At 40.8% G+C, this 21,678-nt stretch overlaps 1 protein-coding gene across 4 annotated transcripts in view; it reads left to right on the top strand.

The window, feature by feature from the left end:
• TULP4 (TUB like protein 4) overlaps window positions 1-21,678 on the top strand; it is a 162,337-nt gene that overhangs the window by 123,822 nt on the left and 16,837 nt on the right. For all 4 annotated transcript variants that reach the window (XM_087774614.1, XM_087774618.1, XM_087774615.1 and 1 more), the window contains 7 exons: window positions 1,915-2,081; window positions 11,600-11,824; window positions 14,144-14,378; window positions 14,877-15,021; window positions 16,501-16,645; window positions 18,022-18,115; window positions 20,458-20,601. In XM_087774614.1, coding sequence (XP_087630740.1) covers window positions 1,915-2,081; window positions 11,600-11,824; window positions 14,144-14,378; window positions 14,877-15,021; window positions 16,501-16,645; window positions 18,022-18,115; window positions 20,458-20,601 — 1,155 coding nt within the window. The remainder of the gene's footprint in view (window positions 1-1,914; window positions 2,082-11,599; window positions 11,825-14,143; window positions 14,379-14,876; window positions 15,022-16,500; window positions 16,646-18,021; window positions 18,116-20,457; window positions 20,602-21,678) is intronic.

Here is a 21,678-nt window from a genome sequence, read left to right on the forward strand (position 1 = left end):
ATTATGTGCCCTTGTAAAAAGTCCCTCTCCAGCTCTCCTGGATCCTTCTCTTCTCCAGGCTGAACAATCCCAACTCTCTCAGCCTGCCTTCATAAGAGAGGTGCTCCAGCCCTCTGATCATCTTTGTGGCCCTCCTCTGGACTCGCTTCAACAGGTCCATGTCCTTCTTATGTTGGGGTCTCCAGAGCTGAACGCAGTACTCCAGGTGGGGTCTCAGGAGAGCAGAGTAGAGGGGAGAATCACATCCCATGACCTGACGTTCACGCTTCTTTTGATGCAGCCCAGGATACAGTTGGCTTTCTGGGCTGCAAGCGCACATTGCTGGCTCATGTTGAGCTTCTCATCAACCAACACCCCCAAGTGCTTCTCCTCAGGGCTGCTCTCAACCCATTCTCCGCCCAGGCTGTATTTTGCTTGGGTTTGCCCCGACCCATGTGCAGGACCTTGCACTTGGCCTTGTTGAACTTCATGAGGTTCGCACGGGCCCACCTCTCAAGCTTGTCAAGGTCCCTCTGGATGGCATCCCTTCCCTCCAGCGTGTTGACTGCACCACACAGCTTGGTGTCGTCAACAGACTTCCTGAGGGTGCACTCAGTCCATGTCACCAACAGAGATGTTAAACAGTGCTGGTCCCAATACCAATGCCTGAGGGTTGTATTATTATTATAAAAATTATATTATAAACATTATCTTGAGGAGCATGCGTCTTGCCTCTGATATGTACAGAAGTATAATTCCCATGAGAAATATCAGAAAGTTGAAATCATACAAAACCATTTTAAATTGCACATAAAAGTCCCTGAAAATGACAAGTTGACAACTTGAAACAATTTGGAGATCCTTCCTGCCAACTCTCATTTCTCTCCTGCTTCTTCATTTGAAGACAGCTTCTCGCCCACAAATGTCTTCAAAAGGTTCTTGGCAGATTGAGCATCCCAGAGCACAAAAGTTTTGTCTTTACCTTCACTTTGTCTCAGCACAAAATAGCTCCCTTTCACCTCTGATTCAAGAGTAAAAAGGTTTAACGACTAGCTCAGTATTCCTTGCACATGCAAATCTGCCTCCAAAACACAAGCAGAAACACAAAATACTGATTTAGTGCTCTTGTTGCAGTGTGACAAAGAGCTGGAGGATATAAGGGTTTGAAATTAGCATCCCCAAATGAAGCTGTGGGCGTTCCTCATAATAAGGTGCCTGTAGGAGAAGTAACTGATATGTATATTCATATCCACGTACATGAGACACTAAGCAATCCCTGTGTGCTTCTGGCAATCCTGCTAGACAGATGAGTAGATTTTCACAAGTCATGTGTCAAAAGAAAACCTATGACATGGAGGCCATCTGTATTTATGGACAAAAATCCAAAAGTCTTTCTAGTTTGGTGTTACACTAAAATATAAGTCTAGTTTGAGTGGTACTGAAAGTTATAGCCGCAGCTGGTGAGAACATGAGGCATTGCCAAATATGCTGCTTTTTTGTCCTGTAGGTCTTCCCAGACAAATATTCTTTGCTGCTCTCTTAGTCAGTGAGGTTATTTATCTGCATATTAACTTAATTTCAGGTATTTACCCCAAAGATATGCATAGGATCTTCCACATCAGTTTTAACATCTCTAGTAAATTCTTGTACATAGGTACTTAGGAGCAACCACTGGTTACATTCTAGACTCACAATAGAGAGAGAAAAATGAATGGGTTTTACACATTTTTTTGCAATTTACGAAATAAAGAGTCATTCTCAGAAGTGAATATGCAGCATATTTGCTACTATTTCGATGAAAGGATTTAGGTTTCTAAGTACTTAAGTAACCTTTGAGAGCATGATTTAGCTGTTCAAGTAACTTTGCAGCATCTGGAAACGCTGCTCCTACTGATTCTAATCACTGATTGTTGCAAACTGTCTTTGCAATTTCAGATGTGGTGGTACAGTGGTGTACACAAGGGGACCTACTTGCAGTAGCAGGCATGGAGAAGCAGAGCCAGCTAGTTGACCTCAGCAATGGTTCCATGTTGAAAAGCGCACTTGTCAAGTTCTACAATGTGCGCGGGGAACATATCTACACGCTGGAGACACCTGTGCAGGTAGGAGGTATTTTTTAAGTCAGTTCTTAATGCTTTGCTGACTTGCTTTTCCCACATCAGCTCTTTGTGAAAGAGCTGCAATGTGAAAAGGTTCACAAAGGTTTTAAAGGTTTTAAAAAGGTTTACCTGCAATGTGAAAAGGTTTGCAAAACGTCCTGAACACATTCTAAAATACGATATAGATAAAATTGCACTATAAATAATTATTGTTGGCATTAAGGTAAACATCCAAGAGTGTGTCTGTTTCTGAGGCCCACTGTGCTAGGTTTTGTGCAAATCTATAATGAGAAACAGTCTGTTTCCCAAAATCATTGGGCCATGAACAGACAAGATAGAAAAAGGAAATTGTTGTTTTACGGATAAGTGACTGAGGAGAAAAAAATGGATACCTTATTTGACATTGTAGCAAAGCCAAGAACTGGCCAAAAATATTCAAAGTGCAGCGTCATAACCACAAGATGATTCTCTCTTTGTTATTGCTGTAGTTTTCTAATGTACAATCAGTGGATCTGATGCAATATTTTACTTTTTATGGCATCAGATGGAGAAGTATGAATCAGAAAGTCTCGTTTCTGTTCCCACCTTCTGTACAGACTTTCACTGTAACCTCAGTCGTGTTACTTGACAAGTAAATGTCAACACATGGTCTGTGCTGCTTAGGAGCACAACATGCTTCATAGGTCTTCGCTGATATTTCAGAACCCAGCTGAATGTCAGTCTACAGTTAATTTCATTTTCTGCAGAATAGGGATGACCCCGTTCTGATTTCTGACTGTACTAGTGAAACTTAATTTACAATAGCTTTGAAATCTAAAAGTGAAGGAAAATGCTATGGATATGTTTACTTACTTATGTTTAATCATGATACCATTTGTTATCATTTCTTTTTCAGTACCCTGATCTGGGATGGATACAAAAGGATGACGTAGTAAACCAGCTGCTAAGCTTTTGTGTTTGCTTATATTTAGCATTAACCTGTGCTTATTAACGTTAGCACTCTAATTTAGATAGAATTCTTTAGTTTTGTAATGTATAAAATAATGTTCTCTAAAGCCAACCTAAATATGTACAGTGACATCTAATGCTGATTTAGGTATCTAAAGGACTTACCCATACACAGTTTTATTGTCTTAAACATAGCCCTTTCAGCTAAGTAGCACAGCCCCTTCCTCTTCGGATCAATTCTGGAGAAAACCTTTTTGTACTGGTGTTGCTTATTCCCAGACCAGGTAAAAACCGAACCTTGTTCTGTTACTTCAGTACCAGAATACCGTATGTCCATGTTAGCTGTTGAACCAGTGTAACACTGGTGTCAGGTTGTGAAATCAAGCTGTGGTTTGAGCAGCGGAACTGATGGGGTCAGGTTGCCTTAAGGTGTGCATGTGTGCAGGCTCATCTCTTACTGCTCTCTCCCCGACTTCGTTCCCAGTCACCTCAAATGCCTTCATTTCCTCTGGTTCTCCCTATATCCCATCAACTTCTTTTCATATTTTCACCTCTCCTTTCTCCTTTACTTAATCAGCTGGGAGAAAGCACATATTGTGGCTGACGCGAGGGCTAATTATTCTGCCATCATATAAGTACTTATAGGACAACTGACAGGTCATACAGAACAGGTAACTAACTGCCAAGTTCATACTGCTGTATTTCTTATAGTGAAAATATTAACATGAGGCTCTCTGCTCTTTCCAGCTGCTAATTTTCACTGAAATTGCAGCAGTTTAACATCATGGAGATTTCTTCCCCCTTTGTCAACTTCAGATGAAAAGCCAACAGCTTCACAAGTTGTAAGCCAGGTTGGAAGTGAAGGATGGGGGGGTGGCAACCACCAATTAATAACGCAGTCATGGAGTCTCATTTCCTTAGGAAGCCAGGGTAAAAATAACATTCGAAGTGATGTATTTATGTTTATTAAAAGACTCTGTGCATAAACCTGCCTAAAATTAGAGCCACTCCTCTTCTTTCGTTAGTTAGTGTTTATTCCCTTTATTTAGTGCATTTAAATTCCTATTTACTCAGCTGCAGGAGGAAGTGAGAGGGTCTTTCAGAAGGACACCTGTATCTGCTTATTTGTAGACTTTATGCTTCTATGTATTTGAATGGTGGTCTAACGGTATTACCAGCTAAGTGACAGGTATGCTAGAACATTGCTAAGTATTTGGTTTACTAACAAAACCAGATAAAAAACGCTGTTGCAAAAAAATTGTTAGTAACTTTTGTTGTTCTGTGTCTCTGCTCCGAAGATGTGTATGCAAAGATGACAGAGTTAGTCAGTGGTCCCAGTAATTTGTCTGATGACAAATTCATCAGAGTAAATTAATTTGTTTTCTGTACGTTAACAGTCAGCCTTGTAATGGGATTTTATAGAATTCATCACTGGTTATTGAAGAAAAGAATTTCCTCATCTTGAACTCTTCTGAAGCAAGCAAATGTGTGACTGGAAAAGCACATTTATTCTAAATGAGCATTGTTCTGAATATAAAGCTCAAGAAAAGTAAAGCAATAACAAACTTAGAAAATAGTGGATTACAGTTGCAGAAATGATTTTCCATGTGGTCCTCTGTCCCAATTCTTTGATAAGGCAGACGTCTGAAAATTTTATCAGTAAAATATACTGAACTGTTTCTGTTTCTGCTGTTTGTCTGTCCTGTCTTTGGTAGCATATTCAGGAAACGAGATTTTATCATTTATAACAAAACTCAGTCTAAAACTGACGTAGGATTTGTACACAACTTGGCTGGAATGTTACCTAATATAAAGTCATTGCAAACCCCAAGGCAGAGTAGGTTTGGGTACTGCAGGTTACTCATCTTGATGATGACCGTTGTCATGGATTCCTTCAAGGTGTTTTATATGCCACCTTCTCCTCCAGCTTTAGTATGGTCTTGGCATCCTCTGTCTCATTTGATTAACTCACTTAAGCTCTTACCTTCGGTGTAGGATTTTATGGTTCATAAACCTAGTTTGCTGACTATAAAACCCTAGACAGGGAAATCACACTTGTTTAGAAGTATCCAAATGAATGCAGTAGCTTTGCATGAAAAATACCGCTCATAAACAGAGTGGTAGAGTTAGCGTAGTGTAACAGTCTCTCTTGTTCCCTGCTCTGGGGCTTCAGCCTGCCACCCTGACATGCTGCAAGAATATATTTGTAGAATATAGTGGAAAGAGCTGAAAAAGCATCAGTAAGGGTTGGGCAAATGTTGAACTACTGCTACACAGAATCAAACTGGTTCGAACCTTGAAAGAATGGTGAAAAAATTTCAGGAGGGACTTCAGAAAGTTACACCAGACCTTTATCTTATTGGAAGTAATTATATGAAAACGAGGTCCATACTGTGACTCCAAAGACTTGATTTTATAAATGAAGAGCCTATCTTACTTATTTTATAAATAAGCAGCATATCTTAAAGGCTGTTGATGAGCTGATAACCATTCAAAAATATACTATCAATTTCCATAAAACTTAGCTCTTACTACGCTTGTCCTTGTGTACACAAACACCAACCTGATGAACCAAAAATATGCCCAGTTCTTTTAGCTGACAGTTTTTTCATGGTCTTGCTTTTTCAACATTTAAAAATGTGATTACAACAGCAAGCTCCCCTGGTGCTCGTAATTTTTTATTGGAAGAATGTTAATTTCTTACATTATTTGTTAAATCCTCATAACCCTTCCCTGGCATCAAGCAGGGTTGAGAATAATCAACTCATTCAAGACTGCTTTACAGTCTTGCTAAAATTGTTTGCTCGAAGTGCTGCAACCCAGTTCTGTCATTTCAAAATTTCTCATCAGATGTGCCAACAGGTCTGTATTGTATCAACTAACCACACCTGCTGTGATAAAGCTCTCTTCTGAGTGGATACAGCTGCTTCGTATCTTCCCATTTGAACTTCAAACAGAGGAGTCTCCTGCAGGATCACTTCAAAATTACCTAACTGCTGACTTTACCAAACCTGTGAAATTATTCCGTCCGATGGTTCACAGTTGTGGCTTATATTTTGGTTCCTTCTTTGCTTTTCATAATTTTCTTTCCTATATGTCCCAGAGAGGACCAGGGGAACAAGAACATGGATTTAGAAAGCATGATGCTGATCTCTTTTATACACCTATAATCCTAGAGTAAATTTACATTATCTTACGATTTTATACCACTGTGTAACTGGTGTAAGAACAGATTAAACCTCAAGTGCAATGAAGAAGAAGGATAAGAGTGAACTGCGCCCGTATGTTCCAGAATCAGCTGTATAGGCAACAAGATTAGGTGCAGAAAAACTGCGATCACATTTTTATCAGCGTAATATTTTTAAACTCTAATTCACAGTGGTGTACCAAGGGCTAAATCTTTGTGGGAGAGGTTTCCAGGAGTCTTTGAGAAAAAGACCCACTTGCTCTAAACCTGCTGCTGCCAGCAGCAGCCTTCACAGCATTTCACGGACTGCTTCTCTACTGGAAACGTCCCAGCATCTGAATGGATACGTTTAAGATTATATGATCCTGCAGAAACCTGGTAGTTGTGTAAAAGCTATTTTACTAAGGCCTGAGAAGGAGGGTGCCATTTTAGGTTAAATTCAGATGAAAAGGCTTTGAGATAAGAGGCTGCCTTTTATGTTACCCAGCTGAGCTGACCTTGCTTACTTTGTCTTCATTTCACATAGGGTGTTCAGGTTTGTTGCTTCTGAATTAACATTGCCTTTCATGTATACCGCCTGAAATGAATCCTATTTAGTTGTTATTGGATGACATCAAGGCTTCAAGAAGAGTTTGATTTTCTTACAGAAACAAGAGCAACAGTTTCGAACTAGCTGGTGAAACATTCTTTGGGATATCCATAAGAACCTTGATGTTTTCCATATAGGCCATAAGGTCATCTCTGACGGCTGCAGAAATGGGTCATGATCAGGACTGGAAAATGGAGGCACTTGTCTAAGCAAAGACTCATTCTGCCAAAAAGAAATCTCATTGTTGTATTGAAATTCTGCCCCCCCCCCCAAATTACTGTAGAAACAGGGTATAAGGAACATCTGCAAATCAAATAAGAGTTTGCTGCATCAAAAATCATATAAAGCCACGGCAGGATAATTTCTGACCATGTCGTAGTCTTTATTGCTTTATCACCATCAATTCTTACTAGTTAATATTAATCCCACTGTAAATATGGGGAACAGAAGAATGAAGAAGTTACGTTACTTTCCAGCAACCATCCGTGAATACTGTGGCAGTACAGAGATGTGCACACACAATTCACGAGAGCTGGCTGGGCACTGCAGCCCTTGCACCTTCCAGCTTCTCTCTGAAAAAAATGGAGGGAAAAATGCGTGCCTCCACATCAGCAGTCTAAAGTGAGAGAAAGCAGGCAACGTACATCAGAGTTTTACTTACACATACCATTCACTAGACACTATGTTGCAGTTGGGTTATTTCTTCTGAGAAAAATCCCACTTGTTGCTGGGCTTTCTGCCCTGGATTACCATTTTTATTTCATTACCAGTGGGACTCCCAGTGCCAGCAGACAAGGGATTAGTGCAAGCAGCAGGCAGGCCCCATGGCTCAGGATTTCTGAGCTCAAGGCAGGCAGCAAGAATCAGCTTGAACAGTGTTTTTGTTGACTGAACTGCATACAAGTGATGAAAGGTACATAAATTATCTTGTCTCCTGCAAGAGAGACAGATGAGTGACTTACAAGAAGCAACCACAGAGCTTGAGCAGGAATATCCATTCCCGTGTGGTTTTCTAAGGGGAGTCAACATCGCAGCTGGGGGTACAGATTTGAGTAGATGTAGCTGACTTTCAAGCCCACTCTGAAAAAAATGACAAAAGAGCTCCTTGTTGGCCACTTTTTGACATGTGTTTTCAGTCAATATTTCTCCTCATAAAACATCTCATTTTTTTTCTTCTTTAGCCAATTATTTCTAATATATAATTGTCATAGAGCTGAATCCTATCTATGTGTAGAAGTTCAAGAGTTTTTCCAGGATTTTTTTTCCTACATGTTTGTATTTAAACCCTGGAATTCATTCAGGTATTTACAGTTTGTGCTGAGATTTTTCAAAACCTGATGGGATTTTTATATGCAAAGTGAGATGAGAAATTATCATTAGATGTTATATTTATAGCTGCATTTCCTTGTTCCTAGCAGAAAAAAACAAGTGTGCGAACATGGAAAATAAAATTCTTCTGTGCTAGAATCTGCTTGTTCATTTTCTAGCAGATGCAATATGGGTATCAACAACTTTTTTCCTTCCTTTTTTTGCTAAAACAATGCAAATAAGTGGATGCATTATGAAGAGCAATACTTCTGTGTTGGATGTTGGAGTTCAGTGGTTGTTTCTCAGCAGAGTTTGGAAGGAAAGCTGTGGCTTTCCTCCAGTCATAACTGACTTGCTGCAGTAATTGATTCGTATCCCTTGTCCTTCAAGGGAAAGAGTGAAAAGCGTAGTTATTGAAAAATAGTCTTGGAGCAGTACATTTAAAGGTCAGGTCATATCTGGCATTTGGGTGATCTTTTATTTCTCCAAGCCTGTAATGACAGGGTAATTTTCCCTGAACCTCATCTTAAATCTTAGCCCTTCACCATAAATGAACTGTTGCTGTATACTGAGGAGTACTGGGGGTCTGACCGTTCCATAGAAAAGGAAGGCAAGGCATGTCTGCTGAATCAGTAAGCAAAGACAAACCAGTATGGTACAAGCGCTCTTTGATGAAATTGAAAATATTAAGATTAAAGCATGTGAGGTGTGTGGGGAAACTAAATGTACAAATGTAGGAGTAGAAATGTGATTTACAACAGTACACCACTTGTAGGTATTGTGTGTATGTGTATTTAAACGTGCACCTACTCACATATTGTTTACATAAAAATACATAAACATAATATAAGGGAATCAAGACCTTCAGAAGCTTAGAAGATGTTGAACTATGGTTGCCTTTTGGGAAACTGTGGTGAAATCATGAGGTGCGGCAATGTCTTTCAACTTCTGACTTCCTACTCTTCCCCAGCTCCACAGTGCTGAGTTGCCAGAGGTCCCACCCAGCATTTCGAAGCTTCTGAAAAACCTGTTCCTTGGCAATATGTTTAAGATTGCAAAGGTTCTTGCACTGGTGCTGTCTGCATCTCTGCTGTTCTCTGCATGCAGCGGTAACCTGAGGAGAGAAGTCGTTTCATTTGACTCTATTTGGATGAACAGAGGCCTATCTGGGTATGACATATTGGGTTATGATAGCTGCAATACTAGACTTCATAGTAGAGCTATCTGGGTGTGCTGTATTGGATTATGACATCTGGGATATTAGAATTCTCTTCTGGCATTAGACTCTATCCAATAAATAAACATTTGTGTGCTAAGTCACATACTTGTTTGTTCCTTCACCATATTTATGGGTAAGCTTTAGTTGATGCAAGGTGAACAGAAGGATGTGGTTTGGATCCCATGGTAATACTCAGGTAGATAGTTCTGCCCATGCTGGCTTTCAGCCTTTGGGGAAAGCAGGTGGTGCCTTTGGGGAAAGCTACTGGTGCCTTTCTCAGGCTATCGTATAGTAGATGTGACAGGTACCTAACTTGTGTCAGTGCCTTTTCAATAGCATTTATTTTGCAAGTAGCTTGAACTGTCTCATTACTGCCAGACCATGTGAGGGCTGAGCCACACTCTCAAATCATGAAAATACCAATCAGTAAGGGATACTTTATGTGATCTCTCATCAAATTTAAGGCTCTGTCCTACAGATTATGGTTATGAGAAGCCATGTAATAATTACTGATGGTGCACAAAGGATTTCTCAATTCTTTTGAAGTTCTTCACTACAAAATGCCTTTAGCAATTACTGTGAAAATCACAAGGTTCACATGTTGCTGCTTTCTATTTGCATATCAGTCAGCCTGAAGGTTTATGCCTCCGTGGAAGTGTGTGGGTGTGTGGTGTTCCCTAGCTGTAATGAAAACGAAGGTCCTTCATTCCTCCTGCTTTAAAACCAATATTTTCCTTGAAATTTAAATCTAGAATAAGATGACATAGGAGGGAAGGTCTGTTCTCTGAAAAAGTTGTTTCGTCCAACCCTTTATCTTGATGATAGACATTGATATAGTGCTGTGCAGCTGCATTTTGCTTCTGTCATTCACATAAAAACATCTTGTCCCAGTTTCTCACCTTTAAGCATCTTGAATTTGTAACTGAAGGGAAAGCTTTTATCTCCAGGCTAGATTAGTAACTTCTGCACTGATCTAACCCAGCTATCTGAGTACCATATTACTATAGAGAGGAGTGGATAAAAGTTACTACTGATGGTGCCTTGACCCTTATCTTCTGTATAGTTAACTCTTGTTTGGTACATCTTGTGAAGAGCAGAGATATTCCAAAGAGACCCTGAACTTTCAGTAAATACAGTTCATAATTTAGATGAAAAACATGTTTGCTTAAACTTTTGAGTGTCACGGATTGTGAAAAGAAGGGAGCCCTTCACAGGAAGGAGTAAACCTTTTGTAGTTCACTGATTACAACCTGCTGCACAGTATTCTTCATGGAGTGAAAGTTTCTCCTTTACGCTGTGGGGTTTACTTGTATAGAGATAGCAGCTATGGGATTGAAATTCCATACAATATGTGTATATATGCAAATACAGATGCCTTGTGACACAGAAAGCCAGAGATGACAGGTGGATGCAGCGAACACTCATGAAGGCCAAAAGTAATAGTGATAGGGCTGTAAGAGGTCACAGCAGGCTGATGCTTTACATGAAAAAGATGGGGTTTAGGAAGAGAGTTGAGAGAGCTCCTTGCAAGCACAACTCAGTAGTCTCACATGAACTCTTAATGTTCATGCAGCAGGGAATAATGTCCAAAGCAGCATTTGAGTTGTTTATTGTTATTCTGCTCCACATTCTGACACTTAGTACCAGTCACCCCTGACTCTTTCTGGTTTTACTGTCATGAATTTAGACATTGATGAGTGTAGACAAGCAGAAGACAAAAGGTCATTCTCTGTTTTGTTCCTGGTGCTCTTTCACAGTTCACTTCCTCTGGGAATAGTTCAAAAGAGACACTGTGCAGCAGAAGACTCAGTGCAAGACAAGAAAGCCGACTGGGTTTTGTCCACTAGTTTACCAAGCGTCTCTGGGCATATACTTTAACTTTTTAGTTGTAAAATATGAGCTGTTACCAATGTAACATTAGATGACTGAAAAAAACGGCTGGATAGGGCATCAGAAGATGCTGCTTTTTAACGCTGTGTGACCTTAAAGTCACTTACCTTGTCTAGGTAATGAATTTGACAGACAATTCCTTGTGTGAAGAGCTTTAAGCCTTGTGAGTAAAAAGCACTGTATAAACATCAACCGCTGTTACCGATATTTCAGATGTTCACATTCCTCCCCCTTTTTGTGGGCAATAGCATGCACTTTTAAGTTTCTGGAAGACTTAGGGTAGCATGATCGGTGCTGAATTCATGCAGTCACTTGCTGTGCAACTATCTTGGAAAAAGTACAGGCTCTTCTAAAGTTGTATCCTTTTCCTCTCCATGCAGCGTCCCATCATCTCGATCTGTTGGGGTCACAGGGATTCGCGCCTGCTGATGGCTTCCGGACCTGCATTATACGTTGTCAGAGTCGAGCACAGGGTCTCTAGTCTGCAGCTGCTGTGCCAGCAGACCATCGCAAGCTGTCTGCGGGATGACAAGGATATCAGCAAACTGACCCTGCCCCCTCGGCTCTGCTCGTACCTCACCACTGCCTTTATACCAACAATCAAGGTAAAATGAAAGAAACGTGTGTGTGTGTGAGGAGGAGGAAAAGGTTGCTTGATTTCCCCCCCATGGTGCTCCTAAGTGACAATGGATAAATTATAAGATATGATAATTATCATAATTATAATTTTAAAAGCTTGATTAAGGGTCATTCCTGTCCTCTTCAAGAGCCCACTGATCCATTTGGTGCCTATTAAAATCTTAAAAGAAGGCTCACACATGCTGATCTGCATTATTCCATGGGGATGGCCTTTCCAAGAACATCATAAGGGTAAAATATGCTGGTGACTCACAAAGACTTCTGAAGAAGCTCACGCTGATGATAATACTGCGTCACAGTTATAGGAGAGATTCACAGTGGTAAAACTCTTGCCTCCTTACTTGTTACATGAGTCCTTATATTGCCAGGAAAGTTATACTTAAGACCTGTGACTGCCCAAATATTTCTACTGACAGTGAGTTCTGCTAACCTTACTGCTCCAACAGTGCTATGGAAAAATGAACCAGATATTATGCCTTTTCCTGTACCACTAGCAGAGCCATCTGCTCAACCCCTTTGTTTCATGGTTTTGCCCTCAGTCACATCTCAGGATTTCCCAACTCTTTATCACAGCCTATAAACCAGAGCATTAGCTGGTAAATGCCCTACATTCAAACATTTATTTTTGTGTTACATATTTTTTTGTGTATGTGTTACAGCACTCTCTTGAGCCAGTTTCAGGTCCTTGTTAAACAATACAGAGCTAGAATAACTAATTTGAAATCAGTGGAGTTGGCCCAGCTTAAATGAGAGCAAATTATGTTTATAAAATAATGATTCAGCATAGTTCCATTTGGGTACTGCTAATCAGGGCAATTTGTGCCACTGTGAAACATTTCATTTGCCAGAGAAGAATAAATGCCTTGCTGTAACCGTAACTCCTCGATCTCCAAAGATGCAGAGCACTTAACAGACCAGTGGTTCTCAGTTCTTTCTAGCATGCCTACTTCTGCCCAGGATGCTTTCCATGTTGTCCCAGTGCCACCCCTGCAGATCTCTAGAGCATCAGTGACGCTTGCTTGGCTTGGCTGTTAGGGAAAGCAGGGGATGGGATGGGATGGGATGGGATGGGATGGGATGGGATGGGATGGGATGGGATGGGATGGGATGGGATGGGATGGGATGAAGGCAGCAGCTGCCTGTAACAAGGCTGGGAGCCGTGACGGGGATCAGAGGGGCAGAGGCAGTACAGGGGCACATCATTGCTGACAACCCTTCTGCCACCTCTTAGAGGGGATGCTGGGGTGGAAATCGGTCGCAGGGCTGCGTAGCTGAGAGGCTGAAGCAGGGTTCCCAGAAGCCACGTGCCCCTGCTGTTTCATGGGTGTTTCTGGAGCCTCCTCAGCACCGCTTTATGACTCCCCCAGCCACATACTCCCACTACATTGTCAGCCATGCCTCCAGCGCCCAGCAAGGCACCCTCTTCCCTTCATACATTCCTCTTCTCCCTCCAGCTTGAGGACTACATTATAGATCACTCCTCAACCCATATCCATCTCGCCAGGTTAAGGAGGCTTCTTTTTTCCCCTACTTTTTTATCTTGTACTTTCATTTTGAAAGAAACTGTGTTGACTTATACACATTAGTAGTATTTGTGTCATACAGGCTATATTGTCCTAGACAAAAGTAGTCCAACTGCTTTAGGACTGAGCTTTTCATGGATTAATCCAGTGTGCTTGCAAGCATGGCAAAGTAACCCACCCTGAGCTTTGTGCTTGTATTTCTCCACATTGCACGCAAATAGGCCCTCAGCAAAGATGGGTCATGTGCTTGGAAATGATATAAGAAGTACAAGCTTCTTCCAGAGCTGAGAGCATTGTAGTGTAGTGGCATAGCATGTACCAATGCTAACCAGGAATGGGAACCTGAGTGCCCAAGTTCACTTGGAGGGCCAGCGAGTGACAAGATGCTCTGAGGCTTAGACTTGACCACTTTACTCAAGTTAAAAGAGAAGTTTGTGATAGAGCCAGGACTTGAAGACAGGTTTGTTGTCTAATTCAGTGCTCTAACCACAGGTCCAACCTTCCTTTTTTGATGTAACTAGTTTTAGTTTTCTGTGTACAGATGCTTTTGACCTAACTAAATAACACACAGCCACTCTGTCTTGCACGTGGATCCTGCATAACTCATGCAGTAACATGTACTAATCTTGACCTGCCAAGTTAGAGTTGGGTTCAAATTCGGTTAGTTGTGTTGGGATTAAATCACCACATTAAAAAAACAAAACAAAACAAAACACAATAACCTATAGGAAACTTTCTCTTTCCTTCCTTCATTTAATTAAGCCTCCTATCCCAGACCCAAACAATATGAGAGATTTTGTCAGCTACCCAACAGCTGGTAATGAACGGCTTCACTGCACAATGAAGCGGACAGAAGATGACCCAGAGGTTGGTGGTCCATGCTATACCCTGTACCTGGAATACCTTGGGGGACTGGTGCCTATCCTGAAAGGACGTCGTATCAGCAAGTTGCGGCCAGAGTTCGTCATCATGGATCCTAAAACAGATGGAAAAGCAGGTAGAATTGAATTGTTGCTCTGTATAAAAAATGATTTAGAAATACTTTAGATATTAAATCCTCAAGAGTTAAAGAAAATCTATATAAGCAACATGGAAGGCGGCATCTGCTATTTTTTTTTCTGATGCGCAAAAATCTTTAGCATGACCTAGGCTCAGGCCTCTGAGATTATACCATGCTGTCTTCTGTTTTACAAAAGGGAACTTCTTGTATTTTGAATAGTGGGGAATAGATTGCTAATTAGCAGAAAATATTCTTTAGTGTCAATTTTAAAGTTGACTGAATGCTATTTACCCCTCTGAATCATGTCCACTTGAGTTCGAACCATTGGAAATTTGGAGTTTATATTAGGCAAGGTGAAGAACGGTTAATTTTCTCTGTGTAGTTTTATCTCAGCTGCTGCCTGTGGGTCGGATTTATGCTTCTGATGACTAATAGTTGTAATTGATATCAGTTTTCTGAAGCAGCACTGACGTTTTGTGGGGCCTGTCTTGCTAGATGAAATCTATGGAAACAGCTTGATTTCCACTGTGATTGACAGCTGCAACTGCTCGGACTCCAGCGATATTGAACTGAGTGATGACTGGGCAGCAAAGAAATCTCCCAAAATCAGTCGAGCTAGCAAATCACCCAAACTCCCCAGGTAATAATTTCTTGGATATTTCTTCTTTTGCCCCAGGTTTTCTTCTTTTCGTTTTTCTTTTCTTTTTAAACACTGTCTTGACACCTCATAAAATTAAAAGCAAACTGCTTTGGGCAGATAGGAGCCTTCTGGAGGAGTGGGGTCCTCTACAGTGTGCAGTTCTGGGGTGATCTCAGAGACTGGTGTTGAGGTGGACTTTGGGGAAGGTTCTGGGGCAAAAGGTAATGCGAAACAATAGGGCACCACTTCTCCCCAAGCAGTCTCAAAGAAAGATTTTGTAAACCCTCCCACCACTTCCTCTGCCACATGTAAACTCTTGCCACCATAGGATATATTTTGTCCTTCAGACAATCTGTGTTTTTACCTCCTCTGTGCTTAGGGTCCATGGTCTAGTCAAAGCCTTTATTTCCTCAGGGGTATTTTCAAATTCGTAAGTCCTTGCATAGGTGGCATAGATCCTGGCATAGGTGGCACTGCTGCTGCGGTGACCTTGCAAGGTTGCCTCAACGAAGAGATCTTCCTAAACACTGGGTTGATGAGCTTCTGTAACAATATGCAAAATAAGCTTATTATTCATCTGGCTGCTTTTCTGCCAGCTCTTCATTATATTCATTATGTACATAGACAAAACCCTCCACCTGCACAGAGCTTCACTGATGTCTGTGATGCCTCTCATAGGCACTGACATCTATCTGCCAGCTTCATGTTACGGGATTGAGGCCCTGATGCCTTCTAGCTGCAGCTGATACTTTTCCAAAGACCTTGTATTATAGCTTGTCCTAGTATGAGGCAAAGCAAATACATCCCTTTATATGTGAACATAACGTGTGAAATACTGAAGTTTTAGTTTAGTAGTACTCGATAAAAGAACCATCAGTTCCTGAGCCTAAAACTGAAAAGGCGCAGGAAAAACAACTATCCTGCATCCTTTGTTTTCTAAGACCGTACTTTTGAAATGTAACTTTTGTTCATTTTTTTTCTACCAGTGAGCTTTTTCAGGTGCTTGATCTCTTATTCGTGACCCCCTTTCTATAGGTGGAGGTAGGAATAACTTTTGGCGTAGAGTAAGAGCATTGACGAAGTTTGTGGAGCCTTGGTTTGCTGTACTAACAGCTGTGGAGATCTGCCAGCTGAGGTGTCGTGTTCCCATTTCTTGAGGCTTTGCTTAAAGTCTGCATAGCTGAAAGAGCTCAGCCCTACACCTTTGTATGGATTAGTGGAGGATATATTGTATCTGGCAGAACTGCTGTGAGCTTTGTTAAATGAATCAGAAAGCATCCAGTCAGAGTTACTGCGAGTCTGTCAGGCCTTATATATCTTTAAATTTGACCCATAGCTCTCCATCCTGTAGACTCTACAGTCTTCATAGTCACTTAGAGGACACCATACCAGTTTTCATTACATCTTTACATTCAAAGACATTAATTTTGTGCATTTTTGTATGCCCGTTGATGATTCTAATTATTGCTTTATATGCAGAATCAATATAGAAGCTCGCAAATCTCCAAAGATGTCACGAGCTGCGCAGGAGATATCAAGATCGCCAAGGTTACCAATAAGGAAACCTTCTATTGGTTCACCAAGCCTAACCCGAAGAGAATTTCCTTTAGAAGATATTACTCAGGTATTGTGCACATTGTTACCAGACCTGAGTCCAAATGCATCTCCTTCCAGAGGCAGCAAGTTGTGATACAGATCCAACGATCACCAATAAAAATTTTTCTTTTAATTACAGTAACTGGATGCAACAACTAGAGAATTGCATCTTCCAGTTCAATGTTAATGTTTGACAGTGTCAATGGAATATCAGGCATTGTTTGATAAATCCTGACACCACTAACTTCTGTCAATGTGAATCCATGCGAGGGGTTTTATTACAGGTGATGTTGCTGTCTGTTTGAAAGTGTATGTGAAAATGTTTCTTATTCAGTTTCTCAGAGCTGTTCTAATGCCACCATAGTTCTCTGCTTTGCTATGAATTGCAGAGATAAGGAAATGCTGGCTTGCAGAGGGCCACGTGTTCTCTGTTTCATAATTCATAGAATCATAGAATCATAGAATAGCTGAGGTTGGAAGGGACCTTTAAAGGTCATCTCGTCCAGCCCCCCTGCAATGAACAGGCACATCTTCAACTAGATCAAGAACATGGAACAGCCTTAATTGGAATGAAGGCAGGGAATTAGCACTTTGTGCTCTTTGTGGTGTTCATGGCCTGTGGGTAAATGAAACTTAGCAGGCTGTAGAACTGTCTGTGTTATATATTTTATTAATACCAGCCTGCGTTCTTTTAATTTTGTTTTGTTTCATTTCAGTTGTTTTTTTCTACTCTGTCTTTTCACTTTTTCCTTTATATTGAAACATTCTAGGTCACTTACATAGCAGCAGTAGATAGGACCAAAAGTCCTTTGAATAGGGCAGGAGACCAGAGGCTTACATCCTGCTCCTGATATTGACAGTGTAATTCTTGGCCTGTGAGAAAATCTCTTGGTCTTTCAGACACGTAATTTGATCACCATGGAAGCAATGGTTTGGGAAGCTGCTTTGGAAGCTCCTGGAAGGATATGTTTGTCATTATGAGTAATTAATTTCTCTCCTGTTTTATGAAGTGATTCGTAAGCATAGAACCAAAGGGCAGCGTGTATTACTTTCTGAAATACAGAATTGCCACGCTCCTGTTGTGCAGGAGAAGTGAGCGTCTGAAAACAGACCTATTCTCACTAAGCAGCCAGCCATCATGTTGTTCAGTTCTTCAACAGCTTTAATCAGCCTATGTGGCTGTTGTATACATCATTTCCGATGGTGTTCACATATCAAAATGAGACTTCTTAATGACTGGGTATAACAGTTGCTACATAGGCACATTAAGCTGTTTCAATAAAATAAAAGCAAGAGAAGCTGAAATTGTATTATCACTTGCAATAGCTTGATTGCTCTGCAGGTTTTTATTAGAGCTTGATACAGATTTTATTAGCTGAAAATGATCTTGTTTTTGCTTTGCAGCACAACTACCTTGCTCAGGTCACATCTAATATCTGGGGAACGAAATTTAAAATTGTGGGTTTGGCTGCTTTCCTCCCAACTAACCTTGGTGCAGGTAAAAGTGAACTCTATTGACTTTTTGCTTGTCAAACTCTTTCTAACAAACAACAAACTTATGCCACGTGATTCTTTTTAAGTGATCAAAAGGCTTCTTTAACAAAGCACTTATTTTCTCTGGACAGTAGGAATTAGATTTTACAAAATTCACTGTAACTAAAAGAGATTAAAATCTATAACTACAATAACGAGATGATCAATAAACTGTTAAAAGTCTCAGCTGTAATAAAAAGATGAATTAAGTCAAGCCCAGACCTTTTTTAGTTTATTTGAATAAAACCCAAACAAATAAAGAAAATTTTTGCAAGAAGACTATAAAAATCGCAGGGTTTAAGTTACCGTAATATAAATATTTTTAGAACTCGGATATTTATGGTCATTTAGCTACTAATTATACCAAAGTAATGTTAAAAAAGCTCTTACAGCATCATCCTTAAGATTCTTCAAGTCAGTGCATAGCCTTATGGTATGATTCTCTTGCTGGAGCATAAGTAAATTGGTAGCCTTCATTAAAATTAGCAGTTGTCTAGTCTCTTGACCTTCTTCTGTGTACGCCATTTCTCCCTAGATAGTCCCGTTGAAAGGAAGAAGGCTAAGTAAAGAACAGGGTGCCACCTAGCAGAACTGAGCTCTGAATTGAAATATTAATGCAAGTATAGGAGTTTTACGAGCTGTTTGGAAAACTTATTTTTTCCTGTGTTGCATTATATAGTTAGGTCAGGACTACATAATGATGCCGTGGATGCAGAATTAGTTAAATAGATATCTTTTGTGGCTGTATTGACTACTGTCAGACAAGAGATGGAGTCCCAGCTACTGGGGAGAGGACCTTCTCTGGCCCAGCTTCCAGGCAAAGGTTGTCCTCTCAGGATGTTGTCACCCTGGGGACAACCAGTGCTACTACTATAGGGCAGTGGCACCTTCTACTTAATGAAGTGTTATGGAAACCCGCAGGTTTGTTCCAGCCACTTTTTTTCCAAGTAATTTATGAATTTCTGACATCTACATTGGCAATAATTGTCAAAAGATAGTTTAAGAATGACCCTACTGATTCAGACTAGAGGTTGTTCTAATTCTCTCGTTACCAGTGACAGATATGTAGGGAAGGTTTTAAGTGTAGAATAAGTGTGTGGTGATACTTCCTTCAAATCTTCTCCCAGTCTCCAATGGTTTGGGTCCCAGGGACTTCCTGAGCCAGGAGGGATTTCTTTGTGTGTAGTAACCCTCAACAGATTTCCTTCCTGAGAGCTTTCCAGTTTTTCCCTAAACTCATATAAGTCAGTAGCGTCCTGTGGTGAAGAGTTCCAAAAGTAGAATGAATCATAGAATAGAATTATAGAATAGTTTGGGGTGTAAGGGACCTTTAAAGGTCATCTAGTCCAAGACCCTTGCAATGAGCAGGGACATCTTCAACTAGATCAGGTTGCTCAGAGCCCCATCCAGCCTGACCTTGAATGTTTCCAGGGATGGGGCATCTACCACCTCTCTGGGCAACCTGTTCCAGTGTTTCACCACCCTCCTTGTAAAAAATTTCTTCTTTATATCTAGTCTGAATCTACCGTCTTTTAGTTGAAAACTGTTACCCCTTGTCCTATCGCAACAGGCCCTGCTAAAAAGTCTGTCCCCATCTTCCTTGCAAGCCCCCTTTAAGTACTGAAAGACTGCAATAAGGTCTCCCTGGAGCCTTCTCTTCTCCAGGCTGAACAACCCCAGCTCTCTCAGCCTTTCCTCACAGGAGAGGTGTTCCATCCCTCTGATCATTTTCGTGGCCCTCCTCTGGACCTGCTCCAACAGGTCCATGTCCTTCCCGTGCTGAGGGCTCCAGAGCCGGATGCAGCACTGCAGGTGGGGTCTCACCAGCGCCAAGTAGAGGGGCAGAATCACCAGTACCCCCAAGTCCTTCTCTGCAGGGCTGCTCTCAATCCCTTCATCCCCCAGCCTGTATTGATGCCGTTGGGTTGCCCCAGCCTGTGTGCAGGACCCTGCACTTGGCCTTGTTGAACCTCATGAGGAAATGGGAATGGAAAATTATTTTCCTTCCATAAAAACAGATGTGAATACAAGATGAAGAATTCATTATTTCTACAGATCATTTAACTACAGAGATGCTGCTTCTATTTAAAGAGAAATAGCTGAAAGTAACAATTTCTTTTGTCCTCTTTATGCAAAGTGTTACATAGTGATTTGGCTAAGAATGGCCCATATATGCATTTGTTCATTAATACATTAAATAAAAGTGGTCATAACCCTTCTGTCTGCTTTGAATTGATTCTTTCTTAGAGTTAGATGCTCTTTGTGTAACAGATTTTTTTTTAATTTCTTGGTATACTCTTTCTCCAGTAATATATAAAACCAGTCTGCTGCATCTTCAGCCCAGGCAGATGACAATATATCTCCCAGAAGTGCGGAAGATTTCAATGGACTACATTAACCTGCCTGTCTTTAATCCAAACGTTTTCAGTGAAGACGAAGATGATTTACCAGGTAAGGAGGAGCTGAAGGTCTGCCATGCTATGGGTTAAGCTAGATGGAGGACAGATCACTTGTGTCGCTAGCCCCCTCTGGTAAACACACAAATGAAAATCCCTTAGTGTGATGGGGTCCTGTAGAACTGAATTAGAATAAGGCTAATATGTATTATGAACATTATTTTCTAAAATATGTGGAAAATATAATCCATGTAAGTTTCAAGTTCATTGGAAAATTAATCATCTTCTATTTAGTTCACTAAGAATTCACCGTAGAGGGAAGCCTTGCATTCTGCATCTTTGTAGGACAGAATTGTAATGTGTTGGAAGCTCAAGAGAGTCATTCTTGTGACGTGATGGCAGCAAAGCACAGCCTGCTGATAGGAGCTTGGGTTGGAGGGCAGATCCCCATAAAACTCAGACACCCTTTGATAAGTGATAAATGCTCATTTGGATTTTTATCAATACCAAGTCTTACAGAGAGGCTAAAATAGTAAAGTAGTCTATAAACAAGGGGGATCAGGAAGAATTTCTCATTTCACTGAGATGTAAGGTAGCAGAAGATTCAAGCAGTGCAGGGAAGGCTTGGATGCAGGTGATGTGAATGTGCCAGGTAAAAAGACTGGAAGTACTCAGGACCTCCTCCAATCAAAAGCAAAATCATCATGCCAATAAAATTAACAAATAATGGACAAGAAGATGAATTAATATGTTTTCACATCAGTGAGGGATTCCTGTTACCAGGTCACAGGTTTTTGGAACTACAGGAGTGGCCGTCATGCCAGTTACCCTTTAAGGAGGAAGGAGTGTGAGCACTGCAAAGCAATTAAAGGCTTGTGCTAGAGTCTATTGAAATAAATGGAAATACTCCCATTATTTCAGACCAAGGTTATGACTGCTGAAAGCAGCAAAGGTTGTGTGTGACCCAAGCATCAGAGTAGACCTCTGGACTTCTAAGGGAATACTCGTGTACTTAAAATGAAGCCCATTCTTTCACGATTTGGGGCTTGGCTTGCCTAATTTATGTCTATGTGATATTAACCTGTAGAATCTGAAGAAAATAATAGAGATATTGATGATTGTATATATATTA

The sequence above is a fragment of the Nipponia nippon genome, unplaced genomic scaffold, assembly GCF_047370975.1.
Source record: "Nipponia nippon isolate SJK-2023a ecotype South Korea unplaced genomic scaffold, ASM4737097v1 scaffold_4, whole genome shotgun sequence".
Classification (NCBI taxonomy): Eukaryota; Metazoa; Chordata; class Aves; order Pelecaniformes; family Threskiornithidae; genus Nipponia; species Nipponia nippon.